A 25,473-nucleotide genomic window follows, 5' to 3' on the forward strand; every position below is an offset into this window, starting at 1 on the left:
TTATAATGAGCACTATTGAAAACTTTAATTATAGTGAATTAAATATATGTACACAAGATATTCAAGTGCTTGAAAGTTGAAATAATTTTGGTCTGTTGTACAGAAGTTTGAGTATCCAATATAATCTTTTATATGTTTCCCGTTAAAGGATTTAAAAATTGTAATGAGCCAGTTTTTTATTTTAGATGTATTAGACTTTAGTATGGTACAGTGAGAATCTCACAGACATGCAGACATTCATGATAAAATTCACACACTAAGAGAAAATAAGAATGAATGAACGGGAATTAGGGATTCAAAAGGTTTCAGTGGGGAAGATGTTTAAGCTCCAAGAATTACATTAAACACATGGGGGGAAAACACATAACGTATCTGCTTACAAAACATTATCCCACTGTCTGAAGGACAAAACCAGGATTGCCATGTGTGTGTGAAGGGCACAGATGTTCATTCTGGGGGCGAGATTTTAATTTATGAAAATGATCTTGTTTATGCATGAGAGCCCCACTCCAGACACACTGATGTCCTGCTGTGCATGTTTGCGTGTGAGAGTGAGTCAACTGGGAAAATATGGTGGCCATATCCCACCATTTAGCCTCCCTGTTAAAGTGGAATGATAATGAAAGAATGACTCCAGCATAAAGATTCCTCCTTGTCAAACAATGCAGAAACTATTCACTGGAAGGTTTTGTGGGGTAATATCATGGATTCTATTTCTGGAACAAAAACGTCAAGTTATTTCGTCTAAATGCAGAGAAAAGTTACTTTTCGCCTTTTTCACTCTTTGCTATTAATGAGACAGTGGAAAAAAGTGGAAACAATAGGCAAGATATTTCTGGAATTGCATCATGATAATCTGGATGCCCAGCTTCTTTTATGCATAGAACAAGCTATAAATAAGATATAGGGAGAAAATATTAATGAAAATTGGCTACAAAAAAAAAAACGGATGAACTGTTTACAGCATAAACTAATCTTCATTTTAATTGGAGCATTTTAATAATGTCACATATGACATTTCTTATTGCACTCAAAATACAGCTATTGTAGTGGACACTAAAGTATCAGCAGTATTAACAGTAGTTTTATCAGCAGCCTTTGTGACAGCAGTTTTGTGTTTCAGTCTGTTGGCTGATCATAACACTGATTAATGCAGCTTAAACTTAGCCATCTGTCAGCAACACACACGCTGTGTGTTGCTCATAATATGGTACTTATACCACAGCCACCCTCCTCCCTTATTGGCTGGCAGGTGCCTGCTAAATCTTATCACAGGACATATAACTAGACAACAATCAAGGTATATTAAACTGCAGGTAGCCATAGCAACGGCAGTGATGTTTCATGCTCTTATTATTGAAAACTTACTGAAGTCAGGATGGTGTTAACTGATTGAAAGTACAGCATGAGAGAGGATTTAAACACGGCTTAGTGGAAGTGGTAGGATCATTTCCACTGTGTCCAATCAGAGGCAGTAATGGACTCATCACTTCTATAATAACAGATGAAGTAATGTTATATATACAATATTGCAAATAATTTTTATTTTTTCATTCTTCTTAGTTCTTTCATACTTTCTAATTTCTGTAGGACTTAATCTTGATGAGCAGCTGAAGAGTCTTGAGCATCTATTCACAGGTTTTGGTACCAAAACATTTTTATTCCCAACTCTTGACATACTGACGGTTGCTCAAGAGACCTTTATATCATATTTCAATGTAGCAGGGATCCCTTAAGCATAACGTTTCTAAGGGAAAGGTGGTGATCAAAATCAGCACCTTTTTTATTAAGCACTTTTTACTGATAAAAACTCAGGACTTTCACCCAGGAATCTGAACTTTGAGTTCTGTAATTATACTTCTGTTTTACATTTTCATTTGCCGTTTGATTTGGTTCAGGCACTTTGACAGAGCTATTTGACAAGGTTTTGTAAAAAAAAACAACAAGAAAAAAAAGGTGGTAACTCCAACAACAGAAATGCACTATTGTGAAAGTTCCCACTTCACAAGAACCAGTTTAAAGTTCAGTTCACATAGATTAAAGCTGAATAAGTTTATGATCATAGTTCACCTTTCAAAATTCTGAAATAAGTTCACAGTCCCAAAATGAAACAGTTTACATTAATTCCTCACTTTTTTAAGAGCATTCCCTGAATTACCTTCTCCATATAGAAAATAGTGTTCTGGATAGCTATGGAGTACTGGAACATGAACCCCACACTGATCTGAGAGGATGCATGCTCATCTCTAAATGGATCTATTTTATTTCTAACCAAAAAGATACTCAAAATCAAATTGTGATAAAGATAAAAACAACTTTTTAGTGTGTTGCCTATTTTATTTGATCATTTCTACGCACCAATGAAAGCATATTAGTCAGCAGAAGCCCAGTGACAAATGCTTCAGTCTCACAATTGACATCACGATAAAGATAACTTCAGCAATGACTGAAAATACTTCATAAAATCCAAAAACAACATGTCACATGCCTAAAAGAAACTAAGAAAACACACCAGCAGCTGTGAGACAAAGTCTGGTGTGGGAGTACAGGACACAGGTGAAAACCGTGTCTGTGTGCAGCACAGCTGTCTGTGCCAAGGCCAAAACAAAAGTACAACTTACTTTACAAGTGTTCGTCTCTGGCTTTCTGCTTTGCAAAGGATTACATCCTTCAGCTTCAGCTGGCAAGCTTAACTGTTTTTTCACTAAAAAAAGTTGACTTTCGAAACCTCTTTCTGTTTGGTACTTTGGTTCAGTTTCTGTTTTGCTGTCTGCTGTGGGAAAGTTGCTGCATATTTCTACATGTATACATGTATACTTCAGAGTGAGTCTCCCAGGAAGACCCACTGCTTCCACCCCTATGGTTTCCTTCCGCCATGACTTCCGCAACCTGTTGCCCACCCACTTCTCCTCCCTTGTTGCCTCCGCTCTTCTGACTTCCAGCAAATTCTCCTCCCTTGAAGTTAATGATGCCATGGAATCCATCTGCTCTACACTGAGCTCCTGTCTGGATTATCTGTGTCTTCTATCCACCAAACCTGCCATATCCTCGCAGTCCCACCCATGGCTCAATGATACCTCATTGCATTAATACTTCACTTACATCGAGTACATTTCCTACCACATTCAAGCAACACCTCCCCTTACTTAAACTCAAGTGTAGAACTATTGGCCGGTCTCTCTCCTCCCATTTCTGTCTAAGACCATTGAAAGGGTGGTCTTCAAGCAGGTCACAGAATACCTCTAACAAAACAACCTCCTTGAGCCAAACCAATTTTGGTTTAAAAGTGGCCACTCCACTGAAACGGCTCTGTTGGCTGTGACGGAAGTCTTAAAATTGAAGTACCTTGAGATAACATTTGCTGTGATTTGACGCGATATAAATAAAACTATATTGAATTCAAAAGAAGCCAGAGTGACAGCTAAGTCCTCAGTACTTATCCTGCTTGATTTATCTGCTGCATTTGACACTGTCGACCACGCTATTGTTTTGTCCATACTCACTAGCATGGGCATCACAGGGAGAGCACACTCCTGGTTTGAATCATACCTCACTTGTCGGTCATTCAATGTATTCTGGCTTGATCCCACTTCTGCAGTGCACCACCTCGCTACAGGGGTTCCCCAAGGCTCAGTAATGGGACCTCTTCTCTTAGCCATATACACCACCTCACTGGGCCAGATCATCCGATCACATGGCTTTGCATACCACTGCTATGCTGACGATACCCAGCTCTGTCATTCCCACTTGAGGACCAAACGGTCTCAGCACAAATCTCAGAATGTCTCTCTGACATATCGACATGGATGAAAACCCATCACCTCAAACTAAACCTCTCAAAAACTGAACTGCTAGTCTTCCCAGCCAAACCAACCATACAGCACAACATCTGCATTCAAACTGAATCCCTATCTCTTGCTCCGTCAAATTTAGCTAGAAACTGTCATGATTGATGACCATCTGACCTTTAAAGATCATGTTGCCCAACATGCTAACCAGCTCCCGGTGCAGTCTATGGTCATCTCCCGCCTTTACAACTGCAACACCTTCCTAACTTGTCTCCCGACCTATGCTGTGAAACCTCTGCAGATGGTCCAAAACGCAACAGCATGTCTGGTCTTCAATCAGCCTAAAGGAGCACGCTTCACCCCTCTGTTCATTGAGCTCCACTGGCTACCCCTAGCCACTTGCATCAAATTTAAGCCACTGATGTTAGCGCACAAAGTGCTTAATGGAATGGCTCCCATCTCCTTGAATGCTCTCGCAAAGGCTTATGTCACGACTTGGTCACTCCAGTCGTAAAAGGATTGCAATCTAGCAGTGCCTACACCACGCTCAAAAAAAATCCAGACTCTTTTCATGTGTCGTTCCACAATGGTGGAATGTCCTACCTGTCATGTCTGTGGGTTTTTGCCATGTTTTTAGTTTCTGCTTAAGTTCTTAGTTTTCTCATGTTTTAGGTTCAGGTCTTGTGTTTAGTTTTTTCCATGTCATGCCACCCTCTCCTGCCCTGCCATCAGCCTCACGTCCCTCACCTGTGTTTTCCCCATCAGCTGCACTCTATCATTAATCACCCTCCACAGTGTTTAGTCCCCAAGTCTTTCCATGTTCATTGTCAGATCCTTCTCCGTCATCTATGGTCCATGTCACAGCCAGCTAAGTACTTTCATGCCAAGTCAAGTCCTTTGTTTTGTTTGTCACAGTCATGTTTTGTTTTCACAGTCTCGTTTAGTTTTTTGATATCCGGCTCAGCCGCGCTTTCTGTTAAAACCTTTTGTGAAAATAAATTAAGTTTTGATTTCCAAGGATCTGCATCCGCATCCTTTCTCCTCACACCCACCCTTATTGACAGCACCGAGCGCTACAAGAACAGGGAAATCCCTATCTATCTTCAAGAAACCCTTGAACACCCAGCTCATCAGAGAGCATCTCCTACCCTAGTACTTGCCCTGTACTTCCCTAACCCCTCTACTGCACATTCTCTTTCTGTACTTCCCTCTATGCCTGAACTCTAACTCTACACTGTCACCTCTGACAGCCTGACAAGTGGTTTTCCTTCTATGTAGCTTAATGTTAGCTTTGATGTTAGCTGTATTGTTATATACTCATTTGTAAGTCACTTTGGATAAAAGCATCTGCCAAATGCATAAATATAAACATAACTACACCTGTCAGGGACTATTCTAACGCAGGTCCACTAGTTGTGTATACAGGATTTCTGTCTGTGATAGGGGCAGAAATAATTGCAGTCATCTACAGGTTGCATGCAGGAACAATTTAGCATGACACCTTCAATGTCGAAAAGAATGTTGTTCAATGCCGAGAGAGAAACTGCTCTTGTTCAGTTTTCTTCACTATTTTCTCAACTGAGCAATGGCTGTTACTATGCCACACTGTGTGTGGCTGCCTTGCATATCATGTCGCTGATCAGCTGAGTCCTCCAGATGTTGTATCAGAATTGTTGAATACCTCACTTCTAGACATTACTTATGCAAAGATTTACATTTTAATTGTCTCGTTAGACCGAAGGAACTGAGAGTCACAGCTGATCAGTGGCAAGATTCGTGGAGCAACATGGCTGTTCACTTGAGGAAATAATAAACAACATTGGATGCAAAAGTGACATGTAAAAAAAAAAAAAAAATCTACTATACAGTGTTCCTTGAATCGCTATGAAATGTTTGAGGTTTGAGTTTTTTTAAATGGCAAACATTCGCTCTTCTTTTGTCACTGCTCTCAGTAGATGTTAGCTTGGCTCCACCATGAGAATTCCTCCCTGCTTTTCCAAACAGAGATTGATCTGAAGGTACAAATTACTGCCAAATTAGTATGCCCCACAAGCCCACTTAAAAAAAATAAATTAAAACTGTTGCTTTCAGAAACTTCTTGTTTTTTTTTCTTGCAAGAAAATGTATCTAATCTTTATTTTATTTTAGTTTAAATGTTCTTCAAATGGGAACCTGAATCCTGTCGCAAGATAATATATGTTTTGGGGAATTATTTTGTATTTAAAAAGGGTTAAATAGAATAAAATTGATATGAGCAGACTTTTCTGTTTTATCCCATTTTAAAAAAACAAACCATAATATCAAATTAACTGATGAAAAAACTGACAAAATCAACCAAACTATTAAGATTGACACTAAAAACGATCTAAGTTTAATCACTGTTCGCGCGTTCCCGCTTGAAAGCTCACTGGAGCGCGGACGCCCTTTGATAAACACACCAGCTGATCTGCCGCGCGCTCAAGCTGTTCGCACGGGAAAGCCGCTGCCTGTCTCCATAGCGACGAGACCCCGGAAATACACCGTGAGCAGCTTACTGCATGTTTATCAAAGAGGAATAGACTAATAACTACCGAGTTGTTTTTGTTGTTTTTGTTTGTTTGTGAATTGATTCAGTAAACATGTCGGAGCCCGAGGAGGTGCTGAAGGGAGAACAGAGAGACGGCAGCAAGAAGAAGAAGAAGAAAAAGAAGAAAGAAGACAAGAAAGGGGAGAAGAAGGAGGAGGAAGAGGAGAAGCGTGAAGAAGAAGGACAAGTGCAGGTGGAGGAGGAGGAGTGGTGAGTAGTTCCTGAGGTTTCGCTATTAAACCACATGGTTCATACATAGCACTAATGAGGCAGCCAAGATAAATACTTGAGTTTACACCGACAAGCTCAAAAAAGATATTCTTTACAAGTAAAACCCCTCTACCCAGAATGCATTTCTCTGCTTTTATCGAAAACTATTAAGGATCTCAAGTTGAGATAAACTCTTTACAGCTCTATAATGCAGTTTAGTTTCCATTTTATTGTGGCACAAGCTGCAGCCGAGTTTCTGCAGAAAAGAGTAATAGAAATAAAAACCTTCTACACAACACAAATTATAGGAAATATTGGGTTTAAGAGCATTAGAAGGAAACAAGGGATATCGTGTAGCTCACATTATTTGGAGAATCTGTAGTATCTTCATCACCAAGCTTCGTCATGTTTCCCTGCTTATGAAATTAAGTTGAACTGTAAATAGATATTATAGCAACGATGACATAATTTGCTAAATTATTGTTGTGGAGTATCTTTTGCGATACACAAGCTTTAGACTCCTTAATGGTGTGTAAGTATAAAGAATTTGACTTTGCACAATTCTAACGAACTTGAAAGTCAATGTTGATATGAGCACCTTTATTCTTCAACACAGCCTGAACCCTCTTAGATAAATTTTCTTGTCATTTTTTTAAATGGTCTTTGGGAATAGTTCTCCAGGTTTCTTGAAGGTCATTCCAAAGTTCTTCTTTGGATGTTGGCTCGTTTTATTGCTCTCTGTCAAGATGATTCAATAATGTTGAGATCCAGGCTATGCTGAGTATTCATCACTCCATAACATCTGTTATCACTGATGTTCAGTTCAGTTCTTGTGTCTTTTGACATACCTAAGGCCCCCGCTGTGCTATTTAGCTTTTCCGTTTTTTTTTTCCTTTTTTAAGGACACACTGTACACCATGTTGAGATATGCCAAGTTTTCAGCTAACAGCTCTTTGGGAATCACCTTGTTGGTCCAAAGACGCTATTTTATGCCTGTCAAACTGTGTTATTTTTGGCATTTTATTGTTGATGCATGCAAAGAAAATAACAACAAAGTATTTGTTGTTGTGACATACCAATAGACATAACACTGGTTCATCCCTAGAGTTATGTGCCTTTTTTCTTATTGAATAATTCAAAGGTAAGTGTGAAGTGGCTTAATAAATATATTTGTCTGAAAATGGTACAAGGACTGGACCTTGAAAGATCTTTAGAAAGCCTGGAGAACTATTGCTCAAGACAATTTTGAAAGATTACAAGAAACTGTGCTTACTTGGAAGAAAATATAAAGAAAAATGAAGGGTGGCTTAGGACGTTTGCACAGTACTGTACATATGATGTCCGATGAATAATGGAGGGTTTCTCTTAGGTTTCTAGGGGCAATACACATCACCAGAAACAAATGGTGTCTCCACCAACGTCAGCATTTATTTTTAGGATACATTAAGTTTCACATTTAACATAAAGAGGCATACAATGTGTAGCCGTTTATGTAATGAGTGGGCTGACTATTGAGTTGCATCATTATTTTTTGTTTCAGTGCAACCGGTGATATTGATCTATTGATAGATTGATTGATAATTGTGTTTGTCAGGACAAATAAAATCCTCTGAGAAATCTAATTCTCAGTCAAGCTGGTGGTCTGTATAGAGCAGCAAGCTGGAGTTAGTTTAGGTTAAATACTGAGTAGCTCGATGGATACATTTTAATTACTTTCTTAACACTGAAGCTTGTTGTACCAACCACGATCCTCACTGATTCATGTGCCCCTCAGAATGAATGGTAGCAACACAGGCAAAGCTCTGATGTTTCCTCATCATCAGGTCACACATCCAGTTTGTGTTTTTTATCATTTGTTTGTTTAGCAAGCTTCACTTAAATACTTAATGATGATTCTTAATTTAACATTAAGTTAGGGAAATATTACACTCCCAGTTGTACCTGTGCTCAAGAGAAAAAAAAAGTTAGGGTGCCACATTGCATGTAGTTTGTGTAAGTGTGAGAAAATTCGGTTTCATCCCTTTAGCCCAAAGGACTAGTTTAGTGTGTTTTTATTGATTTATTTTGAAAAAATACCAAACATTTGCTGCTTTTAAATGCTGGAATTTAAAGCTTTTCTTTGTCACGTGTGATAATTTACTGAATTATTTTCTGGCAGAATTACCATTCAAGCAGTTCATTCATTGAACTTATACTTGCTAGATTAATCAATTAAAACAGTCCTCTTCCTTTTTATCCAAGACTTAGCCTAATGATTGAGTCCTCAGTCACTTAATTAATAAATAAATGTAAATAACATCTGGTTGAGATAAAATGTGTTTTGGTATTTTCTGATGTGTCAGTGAGAGTGTGTTGCTGCATGGAATCTTCAAAGTGGGGAAGAAGAGTCACGATGTCCTACTCACGAGAACCAGACTGACCTGGACTCCCATCATTCCTGAGAACCCCACAAGTAAGTTACCATAGGGACAGGTGGTCATTGCATTCAGTAATCCTGCCGCTGTAACACAGACAGAGTGTGTGTGTTTCTGTGTGTGTTGAGGCATCTGGTGTTGTAATGGAGAAGTGTTGCCTTGTTGAGACAACTTTAATCAGATAACTTTATGAAAATATATAAGCATTAGACTACTTGGAATGTTGCAGACACAAGTAATTGAGGGACAATGTTTTTTTATTTTCTTTTGTTAAGGATGGTCTAATTGAAGTCATTTTTCCACTTTATGCATCCCGTAATGATTTATAAATTTAAAAAAATATTACCATAATCATGTTGCAGTTCACCCTTTGTACAGTTACGCCAATGTGCCTCTGCTTCAAAACAATGTGAGCAGTAAATATCATAGGTGGGAACAAGTCACTGTTTTGCAAGTCACAAGTAAGTCTTAAGTTATTCCAATCGAGTTCCAAGTAAAGAGATGTGACTCTCACGTTGAGTCCAAAGTCAAGATGTGGAAGTCCAGATTCAGGTCCAAGTCCTAAACGTAAATTTTTTGACTCCTTATCAAGTCATCTCACTAAACATCTCATTCAAATTCAGAATAATTATAAATAATTTCCAGAAATAATAACTGCTTCTTAAAATGTGCATTTATTTGACAAAGTAAACAGTAAGTGCTACTGAATTTGATTAAAAAAAAATAAAATAGCGCAGGGGTTGCATTTAACAACAAATAATAACCCAGGACTCCTCCATTATTGCACTAGCAAGCTAGAAAATGTACTTAGTCATTAAGCTAACGTTAACTACCCACTAATCACAGTGACTGCCTTGACTTAATGTTCTTTAAGTAGTTTCAAATGTCAAACGAAGTTGGACGTTGTTGCCTCTCCGTCCGTATTTTGACGTGCACGTTTTTCCTACTGCAGTTCACATCTTGTTAAGCACTTGGCAATTTGTGTAAGCAAACAAAATTACCGGAGGTATCATCATGTACATCTCCTCTGTGACTTGTTGTGTATTTTGTATTGGATCTGGGAATTCTGGGTAGTTGGTGCAAACGGACTGGAAATTAATAAAGTTGACTGATTTGAATTTTGAGTTAGTTGATATGAATAAGGTATTGGAAATATTTTTTTAAAAAACAGACAATTTAAGCTTTTTGTTTGCTGTGAAATATAAGTGAAGTCGCAAGTGATTGATGTTAAAGTCTGAGTCGAGTTCAAAGTCATTCATAACTCTATCAAGTCAAGTCAGAAGTCATTCAAATTATGACTCTAGTCCAAGTCATCGGACTCGAGTCCACACATCCTGAGTCTATATGATTTTATCTGTATGTGTGCTCAGCTGAGCAATTGGGTACAGTAAGTAGACTCAACTATAGTGCGTGAAAAATACTGGCAAAATTGTAGCAAAACATGTGATGAATTGTATTGGCTGCACAGACTGAAGATTCTGATTAGATGGTTTATGTCTGAAAACACCAGAAGCCGCAATGGGACGACTGTGCAGTAAAAATGAAAAAGTCCTTGGAAAGCGCTGCTTTTGCCCATACCTCACATAAACATACAGTTTGACCTAAACTAATTAACACATAAATGAACAATGAAATGTACACATTCTTATTCAAACTGGACTTTTTACAGCAGAGCCTTCTCTAAGATATATTACAAATGCAAAAATAGACGAGGTTGTGAAGTACACATTAGATAACATTAATACTGTCTAAACACACTAAAGCAAGAGTGGGCCATAAAGCAGCTATGCTGCGAACTGTGGATTTGGGCAGGTCCCCTAATCTCAAAACTTCTAAAACAAAGAACTAACCCAACTAACTAAATGACGTAACTAACTTAACTGACACAGCCAAAACTGAAAACAGGACTCCTGCTAACAATGACTAAGCAAAATCTAACAAAGCAATACTGCCTGATTTAGAATGCCAGAGGAGTCCAGGACATTGGCCTCCTCTGGCTTTCTAAAGGCCCATGCAAGTGTATGCAGCCAGTCATTAGAAAGAAAAAAGAAGACAAGTTATTCACACTAAGAACATCACTATAAAACCCTGACATTGAGGCACGGTTAGCAACAATTGACGTTCCAACTATCTATCGGGAAACAGGTAGATCAGTCAACCGGTATGTTTTATATTTCAAATTTGTCATCATTTTGCCGTGCTCTCGTTACTGCAAACTGCAGGGGCAGGAAGCATTGGCCAGTGGCTGTGGCCTGGCCTCCTGCCCTGGACTGAGAGTCAATGAGACCCAAGAGCCAACGAGTCAGCAGGGCTTCTCACAGCTTGAGTGTAGAAACTGCTGACAAAAGCTGGGCAGCGAGATACAAAATTTGAAAAATAATCTTACTATTTGATCTACATGTCTCCTCTTACTGGAGATGTCTAACAGATGGAACAGCATCGGTCCTCCATAAATTGTTAAGTAGCTTGTGTTAACCTCTCCATGTAGCTTGCTAGCTTCTGATTTCACTGGTTCCTCAGTGCATGGAAATTAGCTATACAACTCCATCCTGAAGGTAGTCAGGATTATTAACTGATTAACAGATTATTAAGTTAAAATGCAACTCAACACTTACCTTAATTAAAGATGAATTTGCTCTTTTAATACCTGGCCAGCATAATCCTTTATGGCATGAGGTGCATCATTAAATATCAGTTTTTCACTGGGATGAGAGCTGGGACATGATTGTTATCTGAACCTTCTATTCTGCCCACACCCTTTCACCTTGCACAGACTGCAGGTACCGTACCGGCCTACCACCATCTCTCAAACTGTGTGTGTATCACTACATCTCTAGCTTTTTAAAACAAACACGTGCTGTTTTAATTTATATAAGAACTGAAAATGAGCCCTTTGAGAGATCCTTGATATGTCAACAGATGCTGATTTACTTATGTTGTGGTTGTATTTTGGTATTATCGCAGTAATATTTAGTAAAGTCCTGTTGTTTGGTAGATTTTTGGTTCAAATCTTTTCAGACAGAACTGGTAAGTGAAGCAGGATGAAGGTGTAAATTCAATGAGTGTGAGTGGCTGAAACCAATCTGTTTTCTTGTATTTCATCCAAATTAATGTCCATTAAGCCAGCAGTGTGTGTGTGTGTATGTGTTGGCAGTAGTAGAGAGCAGTTGGTTCGGCCCGTGGGGGGTTATTAGAGTCTCTCAGTGTGAGGAGATTAACACACACACACAAACAGATAGCCAGCCTGTCAGCATGCTGTTTATGTGTGTGTATCGATGAGATATTTCTATATAAATGGATCAACTGATATTGTTTATTTTATACCAGAGGAAAGTGAAACCCAAGCTATTGTGTTTTATAATTGTGTTTTATATCCCTAAAGCAGTATGAAAAAATTCCATACTGCATTCAAATACAAATACAAAACTGAAGTTGGAGCAAAAGAAAACTGCTTTGATGTTTTAATGTGAAAACGTGAAACAAGCAGGTGGATTTCAAAACAGTTTGAGCTGTCCAGCAGAATGACAGAAACAAAGCTGAAATAATTGTGGCCATAAAATGAAACTCTAGGAGTGACTCCTGTCTTGCAGAAATGCACAGGAAGTGTTTTTTTTGTTTGTTTTTTTTAGCTTTTGGATGAGGTAGACAAGTAATACAATTTTAAAGCCAAATACAATGAATGCGATATGGTAAATGAATGAAGCATTTGGCTTTTATCTGTCTTTGGCAGAAAATGGCAGCACTACATAAAATCAGATTTGTGTGAACTGATAAGAAAACCCTCCTCATATATGAAGCTAACATTCTTCTTTAACTCATTAAGACCAACGTATGCTTGCTTCTCCTTTTCTAAACTGGGGTGACGCTAGCATACTGTAAATTGTAAATACTCATAAGGAGAATGGTAATAATTTACAGTAAACTATGAATATCTAAGTTCTTTTTATTTCACGTTTCTGTCTGTTTTAAAGGCTGAGAAATAAGGTTTTAGTGAATGCTTTTCAGAAAACCTTCAGGTTTTAGGAGGTTGTTGTCAAACATGCTTAGGCTTTAGAACGCATTTTGAAGGAAGTTTTACGTCTTAGTAGATTAATCACCGTGCCTCATTGTGCCCTATTTTAAAGGTTTGCACTCACTGTTTATCTCAAGAAAGCCTTTAGTAGTGGTTGGAAATGCACAGCCATTACCACCACCACATTTTCTTTTTGCAGATTTTTCTTTTCTTTTCTTTTTGTAATTTACAGGAGCTTGACACATGTTACATTGAGGGCATTTTTAAAACCTGAACTTGTTGCTCAAGATGTGGAAAAACAGAATTCCACCAAGAAAGAGTCACTGTCAGTTAATTTTTTGCAGATTTATTCATCGTAAACTTTGTTTTCCGAAATATTAGGTCCATGCCAGTTTTCTCCTTGCAGTGTGTTGTGGGACACACTTTACATCAACAATGGTGAACCATTTTTTCAGAATATATGTAACTTTTTCAGTTACACTATACTCAAAAAACTGCTTAGATATTATATCTAAAGCTACAACTTACATCCAGTAGAAACACTACCCTTCAGGGGACAAGCCTGTCAGCTAAAACAACATGAATTACACTGTATCCTGTAGTGTTGGAAAACAATTTCTGATGATCACAACTTTCTGAGACAGTTAGACTGGTTTTAAATTGTTCACTGCACTCCAGACATGAGCCACACCCCAATAGGTTTGAGAGTGAGCTGCCAACTGTCTTGCAGACAGGAAAAATTGATACATTTCTATTTTTATTGTTTCTGACAGTTTCAGAGCTTCCATGTGAAACAGTATGGTTTGTAAACCTGTGTTTCTGTCAAGAAATTAATAGAAAATTAGCACCCCAATTTTGTGTTCCTATCATTGCCAAATGTAGTCAGACAAGGATAATACCCACGGCTACAACTACAGAGTCATTCAAAGCGGGACTGAATGCTGTTTGAATACTTTTTCATTGCACTCAAAAGCCAGATGTTAGTAGATGTTTAGAAGGTTTTATTGACCTGTGTAAGAAGGACGTCAGAAATGTAATTCCCTTGTTTCTTTCTAGAGCTGAAACCCTCACAAACTCTCTTTGTATGTTTAAGACTAGAGAGGCTTGTAAAGGTGCTGTAACAGATCAATTTCTAATAAACTGACCATATCCAAGTGATGGTGCAGTTTACATGATCAGAGTTGTGACACTAAAGATACCATGCATTTTCCATGCTTGTATTTGTGCTTGAATTCATTTAGTGGAGGGCATAAAAGAACAGACACACTGAGGACCCGCCTCCTTTTAGGGACAAAAAAGCCCATGAACATGAATTATTTATTTATATAGCGAAGGCTTGGTTTATAGTTTAGTCTCCAGGAAATGGATGAATTGTCCTCTCAAGTGATGCAAGTACAACTCTGTGTGCGTGTGTTTGTATGTAAACTATGATCCATAACTCCCCACAGTGACCACATGGCCTGGTCACCATGAGACTGGACTGCCACTGAGTATGTATGTGTTGGCACAGTGGGTTGTGATATCATGATGGGAAACTTACTTCCATCTGGAAGCAACCAACGAGTGTGTTAGCAGCATCTCTTTAGTTTTTTTTTTAGCACAGATCAGAGTCATCTTTACTGAGGTGGATAAAAAGAAACCTGTCTTTTTGTCAGTGCGATTTTTTTATTTCCACTTCTTCTGTTCTCAAGATGCATTTAATGTGCTTTTATATCGATAAAGAATACAAAGAGAGGACAGCTTTTCTCAGTCTACAGTAACTTAGAGCTCTTTTTGCCTATTTTAATCTTATGGTTTTTGGGGATTAATTGTACATTTATTGTTGAGGAATATCTTTCGCCACCTTTTATCAATCTTCTTTCCAGAAGTACAGTTTAATAAATGTGTAATTTACATTGCCGAGGAATTATTACAAAGCAAACCACAGCTAAAAGGAAATTGTATCGCAATTCCCATTATTCCCATGGAAAGTTTCCAATATGGAATATATCCAAAATTCCCAAGCTTAACTTCCCATGGAAATTTACCGGAAACTTTCCCCGAAATTTACCAGAAATTTTCCGCCCCTTTGCAACCCTACTGCTAACATAGAAGCAGTGTACAGGAGGGGCCAGAGCCGTCTCTTCTTCTTGAGACGGCTCAGGTCCTTCAATGTCTGCAGTGATATGATGTGCATGTTTTATCACACTATCATTGAGAGTGCACTGTACTATGCTGTTGTCTGCTGGGGGAGTTGCACTACAGACAGAAACTGTAGGCGCCTGGACAAACTGGTGAAAAAGGCTGGTTCTGTTGTAGGCAGAAGGCTGGACCCTCTCAGTGCTGTGGTGGAGCAACAGATGAGGAGGAAATTGTATTCTGTTTTGGAGAACAATAAACGTCCTCTCCACAGCATCCTGGCAGGACAGAGGAGCAGCTGCAGTGAGAGGCTCATATCTCTCAGGACTGAGAGGTTCAGAAGGTCCTTTGTTCCCACAGCCATAAGGCTTTTTAACAGTGATTGCTGAGTTCTTCTTAAATTGATTGATTGATTTTTTTATTTTATTTATTTAGTCATTTATTATTATTAGTTAGTAGTGGTATTTTTATTAGAATTGTTTATTATTATATTATTATTGTTAATATACAATCATTGTAAATACTAATAATTTTTTTGAGCTACTTGACTCATTTGAATTTCCCCCATTGGGGGATGACTAAAGTATATTTCTATTCTATTCTATTCTATTCTGCTGTGTCGCCGCTGTTGTGAGACGCGGGGTTTGGTATTTGGATAGAGTGGTGTGTGTTGTGTTTGCAGCTAACTTGGCTAGGCAGACATTGCTTGCCAGATAAGCTATATATATACTGTGATTTATTGTGTGTTAATCTGTATACATGTAGGTTCGGTTTAGCATCCAAGGATGAAGCTATATTTTGTCGTGCTGTGATGACCCCTAAGGGTTGTGTTCACCTAGTGTATTGCAGTTAACCAGAGTGGCGATATATGTTGGTTGCCGGTATCTACTGTATTGCTAATCCAAGTGTGTTGGTCTCATTTGTGTATTTCTAACGCTTAGTAAAATGGATAATTTTGATGTGGACGAATATTGCACCAGACTTTCTAACCGTAATGAGCTTTTCAAGCTAAAGAAAGAGAATTTGGTTGCTATAGCCCAACATTATGAGGTGGCTACTGGGACCAGAATGAAAGTGACTGAAGCTGTACAGCTGATTGGGGATCGACTGAATTAGCCTGATCCAGAGAAGGAAGCGGCAGCCAGGCTTAAGCAAGAAGAGGCAAACAGGAAAGTGGAGGTGCAGAAAATTGAACTGGAAAGAGAGAAGCTCCTAATCAAATTAAAAGAGGAGGAGAACAAGACCGAGCAGGCCCGCTTGGCATTAGAAAGAGACAAAGTTATGTCCCAGAATCCCACCTTGCGACCTGCTTCAGAAAATCGTTTTGACCCCAATAGCTACCTACGATTAATACCAAAGTTCAATGTAACTGAAGTTGGTGTTTTCTTTGAAGCCTTTGAAAGGATTGCAGAGGAGATGAAATGGCCACGGGAGAAGTGGACCTTGTTGATTCAAGGGAGTTTGGAAGGAAAAGCTCAGGAAGCATATGCTGCTTTAGATAACACTCAAGGTAAAGATTATGATGTGGTAAAGAAGAATGTGTTAGCAGCCTACGAGCTAGTTCCAGAAGCTTACCGCCAGCAGTTCCGTTCCCTGAAAAGGAAAAGTGAAGAGTCTTTTCTTGAGTTGGACAAAAGACAGGAGCTGGTGTTTGGGAGGTGGCTTGCCTCCACTGAGACCACCACTTTCAAGAGTCTCCGTGCGCTTGTGCTCATGGAACAATTTAAGAAGTGTGTGCCCCAGCCCATAGAAATATATCTTAATGAGCGGGAGGAGAAAGATCTCAGGAAAGCAGCCACATTAGCTGACTAGTATGAGTTAACTCACCGTAGCATGTCTGATAGAGGAAGATTTTCCAGACAAGACAGGGAAGCTGAGCGAGAGTCTTGCGTGATAGGGAAAAATATGGCTGGTTTTAAGAAATCTTATGACAGACCCCATCGGTTTTTGTTTAAGTCTGAGCGTGTATCCCCTCCTCCTCCAGAGTCAAGAAGAGTTGAGCGAGCTCCTCGAACTGAAGTTTATTGCTTCTACTGTAAGAAACCCGGCCACACCAAGTCAGTTTGCCGTAAGTTACAGTACAAGGAGGCTAAACCTGTAGCCTGTGTAGGTGTTCGACCCCAGGCACTGGAAACTATTGAGTTTGTTGATTCGTCTGACGAAGAAGTATTGATGGATTACAAGGGTTTTGTGTCCCAAGGTGCAGTTGCAGTGTCAGAGAATGGTCCGGAGGTTCCAGTTAAAGTGCTTAGGGACTCCAGAGCATCACATTCACTACTTTTAAAAGAAGTGTTGGAGTTACCACAGTCCACTGCTACGGGTGTTTCGGTTGTCGTAAAAGGGGTTGGTGAACGTTATGTTTCCGCTCCTAAGCAGAGGGTTTTTGTGAGAACTGAGCTTGTGACCGAGGTAGCAACGGTGGGAATGGTTGACTCACTTCCAGTGAAAGGTATTACCTTTCTTTTAGGTAATGACCTGGCAGGCACTAGGGTGCGCCCAAGTGATCCTGAAGACTCTCAGGCGGAGGAATTGAAAAGTGAAAATGTGACCTCCATAGTGTTAGCACAGCCATGTGAAGCGCCACAAACTGTAATTTTAGAGAAAGACCACCCTGAAGTGTTCACTGCTTGTGTGGTGACCAGATCTGGATCACGGTCTCAGGAGCTGGTGTGTGATAAGGCAAATTAATCTGTGGTTGATCTGTCTGACACCTTTCTGGCTCAGTTGGCTGGAATGGAGGAAGGAAATCGATTTACTCGAGAGGCTCTGATTAAAGCACGGTGTCAAGAAGCGTTTATAGCATCCCTCAGGAAGACAGCTATGTCTTTAGAAGAAAGCCAAGGGGTAGCCACAGGATATTATTTACATAATGATGTGCTGATGCGAAAGTGGCGCCCATTGCGCCACCCAGCTGATGAACACTGGACAGTACTCTCACAGGTGGTGTTACCTAGTGGTTTCAGGAGAGAGGTGATGCGTTTAAATCAAATCAAATCAAAATCAAATCAAATTTATTTATATAGCACATTTCATGTACAAACAGTTCAAAGTGCTTTACATAAAATAAAAGCATTGCAGCAGGGAGTGTAAGAAGCATTAAAAATACATAAAAGAATATAAAGAGAAACAAATAAAATAATTTAAATGAATTTAAAAACAAGCAACAGTCTAGATAAGTTAAAAGATATTTCATGCATAGACACATGAGAACAGAAATGTGGATTTAAAAATGTCTACATTTGAGTTTAATCTCCACTGGCAGTTTGTTCCACTTGTTTGCAGCATAACAGCTAAATGCTGCTTCTCCATGTTTAGTCTGGACTCTGGACTGGACCAGCTGACCTGAGTCTTTGGATCTAAGAGCTCTGCTGGGTTTATATTCTCTGAACATATCACAGATGTATTTTGGGCCTAAACCGTTCTGGGATTTGTAAACCATCAGCAGGCTTTTAAAATCTATTCTGTGACGGACTGGAAGCCAGAGTAAAGATTTCAAAACTGATGTGATGTGTTCATATCTCTTAGTCCGGGTTAAAACTCTAGCAGCAGCGTTCTGGATGAGCTGCAGATGTTTAATGCTCTTTTTGGGAAGTCCAGTTAAAAGAGCGTTACAGTAATCGAGTCTACTGGAGATGAATGCATGGATGAGTTTCTCCTGGTCTTTTTGGGAGAGGAAACCTTTAATTCTGATGATGTTTCTGAGATGGTAAAAAGCTGCCTTGGTGTCAGCTTTGATGTGGCTGCTGAAAGTCAGATCTGAGTCTATCAACACTCCGAGGTTACCAACTTGGTCAGTGATTGTAAGGTCCCGAGTCTCAAGATATTTACCAACGCTGACCCTCTTCTCTTTGCTCCCAAACAGAATGATCTCAGTTTTGTCTTCATTTAATTGTAGAAAATTCTCTCTCATCCAGGTGTTTACTTCCTCCAAACACTGACACAGTACGTCTGCTGGGCTGCAGTCGTCCGGTGACAGAGACACATAAAGTTTTGTATCGTCTGCATAACTGTGATAATTGATGTTAAAATTCTGCACAATCTGACCCAAAGGGAGCATATACAAGTTAAACAGAAGAGGTCCAAGAATTGACCCCTGGGGGACTCCACAAGTCATGGCCACTCGCTCAGATTCATAGCTGCCAATTGTAACAAAATAACTCCGGCCTTCTAAGTAGGACCTGAACCAGTTAAGGACCACTCCAGAAAGTCCAACCCAGTTTTCCAGCCTGTGCAACAGGATTCTGTGATCTACAGTATCAAATGCAAAGCTGAGGTCCAACAGAACCAGGACTGAAACATTACCCGAATCAGTATTCAACCTAATGTCGTTTAACACTTTGACCAGAGCTGTTTCAGTGCTGTGATGACGTCTGAAGCCTGATTGAAAGTTATCAAGACTTCCACTTTCATTCAGAAAGTCGTTGAGCTGGTTAAATACAACTTTCTCAATAATCTTAGATATAAAAGAGAGATTAGAGACAGGTCTGTAGTTGTTCATCATAGAGGCGTCTAGAGTTATCTTCTTTAGAAGTGGCTTAATGGCAGCTGTCTTTAGTGACTTGGGAAAAATGCCTGATGCCAGTGAGCTGTTAACTATTCGTAGGAGATCACTTTCTACTAAGGTAAAAACAGTTTTTAAAAAGTCGGATGGTATTATGTCCAGAGAACAAGTTGTTGATTTCAGATGCCCAACTGTTTCCTCTAGGATTTTTAAATCTACAATATTAAATTGTGACATAACGTCAGAGTTATTTCTAGGTTTTAGACACAGATTAGTTTTCTTGTTTTGTGTTGCGTGAATGTTTTGTCTAATCGTTTGAATTTTCTGGCTAAAAAAGTTGGCAAATTTGTTGCATTTCTCTGTGGAGAGGTCTGGGTTTGACTGTTTAGGAGGATTTGTGAGTTTTTCAACCATAGCAAACAGAGTTCGAGAATTGTTGACATTCTTATTAATGATTTCAGATAAATGCAGCTGTCTGGCCTTGCACAGCTCATTGTTATAACTACGCAGGCTTTCTTTGTACAGCTCATAGTGAATCTGAAGCTTTGTTTTCCTCCATTTACGTTCAGCTTTCCTGCATTCTCTTTTCAGGTTTTTGACCGTAGTGGTGTTTCTCCATGGAGTTTTCTGTTCGATCAAGGTGCTCTTGATTCTTATCGGTGCAACAGCTTCCATTACATTAAAAATTTTCAAGTTAAAATGATCCAGCAGTCCTTCAACCGACTCTGCGCTCATTGTTGGTAACATAGCTATGGCCTCCCTAAACTGAGCACCTGTTTTCTTATTGATGTACCTCTTCTTAACTGAGAAGCTGCGAGAGCGCTTGGGCTGGTCATTTTGGTATTCGGAAGACACAGGACAGGGTTATGCGACATTTTTACTGGCCGGACGTGCGCAAAGATGTGACTAATTATTGTAAATTCTGCCATGCATGTCAATTGGTGGGAAGCCCAATCAAATTATTCCTGTTGCACCGTTGAGTCCCCCTCCGGTTATGGAGGAGCCCTTTTCTAAGGTTATGATTGATTGTGTTGGCCCCCTCCCTAGAACTAAGAAAGGGAACGAGTACTTACTCACTATCATGGATGCGAGTACTAGATTTCCGGAGGCGGTGCCGTTGCGTAGCATAAAAACTCGACCTGTGGTGGAAGCCCTGTTACAGTTTTTCTCTCGTGTTGGGCTCCCGAAGGAGATACAGCATGATCGAGGCACAAATTTTACATCAAACCTGTTTCAGGATGTTGTGTGTCAGTTGGGTATTAAGCAAGTGATGTCTTCTGCCTATCACCCGCAGTCCCAAGGAGCAATAGAGCGATGTCATTAGACACTCAAGACAATGATAAAAACCTATTGTGTGGAGTGCCCTGAGGACTGGGATATGGCTATGCCTTTCCTCTTATTTGCCATTAGAGATGCCACAAATGAGTCGACAGGTTTCAGTCCATTTGAGTTGGTGTACGGACATGAGGTTCGCAGCCCACTCAAGATGATGAGGGAAAGGTTACTCCTTTCAACACCTCAGGATGACACATTGCAATATGTAGCGACGTTTAAGGACCGATTACAGTCAGCTTGTGCAGTGGCTCGGAAGAATCAGCAGGCAGCAAAGAGCAGAATGAAACAACAATATGACAAGGAAGTGATACTGCGCACATTTGCAGGAGGTGATAAAGTTCTGGTATTGTTGCCAATGAATCAGCCTAAATTGGGACTAAAGTTCTGTGGACCTTATAATGTAGTCAAGCGTGTGGGTGAGTGTAATTATGTTGTCAGCACCCCAGAGCGTAGACAGAAAACGAGGTTGTGCCACATAAATCTGCTCAAACCTTATATCAAAGGAGATGCTGTAAGCCCTGTGTGTCTTTTAGCAACGGTGGAGAATACAACATATGAGCCTGATGATGGGGGGGGGGTGTGATCCCGAACCCCCAGAAGCGGTATCGGCTCGCTTACTCAACTCAGGAATGCTAGTCAATCTTAGCCAGCATTTAGAGTATCTACAGCCTGAAGAAGCACAAGATATTACAGTGCTTATAAAGAAGCACCCGAGCTTGGAACATCTGAATTGAATTATCTGGATGGGTGAGTGAATACTTTTGGCAATACGTTTTTTTTGGCAGTGTGTTCAACACAATCCGGCCTGCCCTGCTGGGGAGTAAGGTGACGGCGATGCAGGTGGACCCCCCCCCCTTGGTTTCTTGGATCACAGACTATTTGGGTCGTCCTCAGTATGTCAGACTGCAGGACTGTGTGTCTGACACTGTGGTCAGCAGCACAGGGGCCCCACAGGGAACTGTTCTCTCGCCTTTTCTGTTCACCCTGTACACCTCTGACTTCCAGTTCCACTCTGAGTTGTGCAGAAGTTCTCAACTCTGCAATTGTTGGCTGTGTCAGTAAGGGGAGGGAGGAGGAGTACAGGGGTGTTGTGGACTCCTTCGTCGGGTGATGTGAGACTAACCATCTGAATCTTAATACCACCAAGACAAAGGAGCTGGTGGTGGATTTCCACGGGAGGAAATCTGCCCCCACACCCATTTCCATCAACGGTGAGACTGTGGAAGTGGTCCAGGATTACAAATACCTTGGAGTACACCTGGACAGTAAACTGAACTGGGCCAAGAACACGGAGGCTGTTTACAAGAAGGGTCAGAGCCGGCTCTATTTCCTGAGGAGGCTCCGGTCTTTCGATGTATGTAACATCATGCTGAGGATGTTCTACCAGTCAGTGGTAGCCAGTGCCATCTTCTTTGGTTTGGTGTGCTGGGGCAGCAGGCTGAGGGTAGCCTGACTCTTTGTTGGTGGTGTCTGAGAGGAGGATGCTGTGTAAACTGCATAGTATCCTGGACAACAACACTCACCCTCTCCACCAGGTGCTTACCTCGTGCAGAAGCACCTTCAGCAGCAGACTCATTCCACCCCTGTGCAAGACTTAACGCTGGAAGAAGTCCTTTCTGCCGGTGGCCATCAGACTGTTTAATTCATCTACCTCAGATCGAGAGAGGGTCAGTGGAAACACTGCGTCCTGTGGCCAAATGTCACTTTACCCAATACCACTTTATGCAATGACACTTTCTCCAGATCACTTTGTTTGTATATATTGTTTTGGTCGATGGTCCCGAGTTCCTGTATGTGCGAATGCGGGAAAAAAACGGCCCCGTTCCTGAAAAGGTTATAGGAACTGCCAAAGGTTCCTACAGTGCGAATGCGGCTATAGTCGCCAGATAAATAGAGGCATCAGAACATGTAATGGAGTACCTTGCTAAGTAAAACGACTGGGCTAAAAACATCAAATTCAGTTCAGTTCAACTCAATAAAATTAAATTCAATAATACTTTATTGATCCCCAAATGGAAATTGCATTAGTGCAGTATAAATAACTGAGGAAACATGTTTACATAAATACATAGCAAAATAAATTATTAAAATTGTAATAATATATAAAATTGTTTGAAAATCAGTTAATCAGTTCACAAACTTTTGGAAAGTTGAAGTGTAGCAGAGAAAGGTGTGATTAAAATCTTTGTCAAGATCATCATGAATGGATTGGGTTGTTGTTTTGTAGCTTGGCAAACACTTGCTGTCACTATGAGTGTCAGGTAAACTCTCTCAGTAGACAGCATAAACAGAAACTCACAGCCAACGGTTCAACATCTGACATTCAGAGACGCTTCTTTTCTGTTTATCTGTTGTTAACAAGCATTGAACCCCTTCATCCTTTATTTTTACCTCTCTTTCTACAGTGTCCATCTGACTGAATAGTCTGAAATCTTGGTAGAGATATGTTAGTCATTCCTGCAGCCATTTCTTGATGAATCAAAGATACCTTCCCTATATTCCTTCTTCATCTTGTCAGGACTCCAAGCTCATTCATTTTATCAGCAGTTGATCTCCTGTTTTCCATGATGATCAAAGGAAGAAATGGTTCAAACTTCCCTCTCCCTCTTCATTTTGTTCCTTAACTGGATCTTCGGCGTCTCCTCATCAATTCATCTGGATTTGGGGTCTTATTCCAGCCATCACTGGGGCTTTGGAAAGCGCAGCCGGCTACTCACACAAAAGAAACAACTTTTCTGTTGCCATGGTTATGCATAGTAAAAGATGTAAATAATTGCCAGAATTACCAGCTAAAATCACTACAGCAGCACACCATCAAAATCAGTTCAGAAAAATATATAAAAAGCAGGGTTCCACTAGTATGGCACCATTCTAGAAATCCTAGATTTGACTAGACCAGTTATTCTGGCTTTCTGCAGTCAAACTACTTAGTGATGCAGCCTAAAAAATGCAATAACATCAGAATAAATATATTTTGGTAAATAAAAAAACATTGCTGTTTTTGGTTTGTTTTTTTTGCTGCAGTTTTATACTTCATAGTCTCTAAGAAAAAATATTACTGCAGATTTTATAGGCAGTACTATTGCAGACAAAATCAATTGAACAAACTGGAAGACAAAATGCCAATTTTGCTTAGCAAGGAAATGTAGACAAAGACTCTTTTTCTCACATTTGAAATGACCATAAGCAGATAAGCATTCAGATCAAGTTGACATACTTACGTAGCAGCAGCTTCACAACAAAATGAACTTGTAATAGTGTTTAAAACTGAAGACACTGCTGTGTTTCTGTTAAGATTTATCATTAGAGGTGCTGATTTATCAAATGGAAATAACATGATGTACATTAACTGAAACCAGTGCATGGATTAAGAAGCAACCACAGCAACAGACCACCACCATAAATACACTGTGACCTCGACATACGGAGGATGGGCTGTCTGGGGTGACAAGGATGGTTGGTTAGGGGTATCTGGTGTTTGATAACAGCAGGAGGGTGTTTCGTAGATAGGAGGTTAATCAGCTATCATTTATAACCATTTCCTGATGTATCTGTAAGCACTGAGATGTTTACTCTCTCTTTCAAATTGTTGCTGGTGCTCGCTTGTGTGTTTGTATTTTACTGCTGTTATTATCGAACAGTGTTAGTTTCTCAATATTGACAGAGCAGCAGCTTAATTGATCTTTTCATACCTTCCAGCAGAAACATCTATCCCCATTTAAGTTGACTCAGTGTGTATTTTTTTTTCATTCTAAATTTGGAATAGAACTTTTAACCCATACCTTGATACAACATAAAACAAAATACAATCTATACAATCTGATTCTTTCTTATACTACTCTTTTGAAGGACTCATTGCAGAATCTTAATAGACCATGTGTGTTGGTGTAGATAGTTTTGACATGTAAACATTGAATAGGTCACACTTTGGTTTAGGCTACATCATCTAATCAGTATTTTGAACACTAATGTGTACTTTCTGTAGCAAGGCTGTAAAATGTTGGAATTTTAAATCCGAATAGATAACCTGTACAGAAAACCTCAGTGGATTTAAATATTATTGATGATCCACATATATCCACATATATCAAGTGGATTGATATATGTTTTTCCTATGCATGCCTGTTTACCATCTGCCAATGATTCTTTGTCCCTGAAGTCAGTTTTAGATTCACCATAAAAGCCATTTTAATGGCAAGTATACAACTAAAAAGGGTTATTTTACTATCGTACAATTTGATGTTGTTGTTGTTTATTGAAGGAAATGATCCCTGGAACTTTTAGAAATTATTAATGCCTACATAGATCCAAAAATGTTGGTTTTGGGATTAAATTAATTTTCCACACTGATCTTAAAACATCAGTCAGGTGTTGGTATGTCCACTTGAATAAATTTCTACAATTGTAGTCATTCCTCCTTTTCATTCTGTTATTAAAAAAGAATACCTTATCTTATTACTTAGTATTGGGCTCTATCAGATGCAAAGTTAATGTTATTTTGGAACCTTTTTGTAAGTATTCTTCCCCTG

At 39.6% G+C, this 25,473-nt stretch overlaps 1 protein-coding gene across 1 annotated transcript in view; it reads left to right on the top strand.

Annotated features, from left to right (window-relative positions):
- Positions 1–6,288: 6,288 nt before the first annotated feature.
- cerkl (CERK like autophagy regulator) overlaps positions 6,289–25,473 on the top strand; it is a 57,496-nt gene continuing 38,311 nt past the window's right edge. The window contains exons 1-2 of the mRNA XM_075479183.1: positions 6,289–6,564; positions 8,907–9,016. Coding sequence (XP_075335298.1) covers positions 6,407–6,564; positions 8,907–9,016 — 268 coding nt within the window. The 5' untranslated portion in view covers positions 6,289–6,406. The remainder of the gene's footprint in view (positions 6,565–8,906; positions 9,017–25,473) is intronic.

Source organism: Odontesthes bonariensis, chromosome 12, assembly GCF_027942865.1.
Source record: "Odontesthes bonariensis isolate fOdoBon6 chromosome 12, fOdoBon6.hap1, whole genome shotgun sequence".
Lineage (NCBI taxonomy): Eukaryota > Metazoa > Chordata > Actinopteri > Atheriniformes > Atherinopsidae > Odontesthes > Odontesthes bonariensis.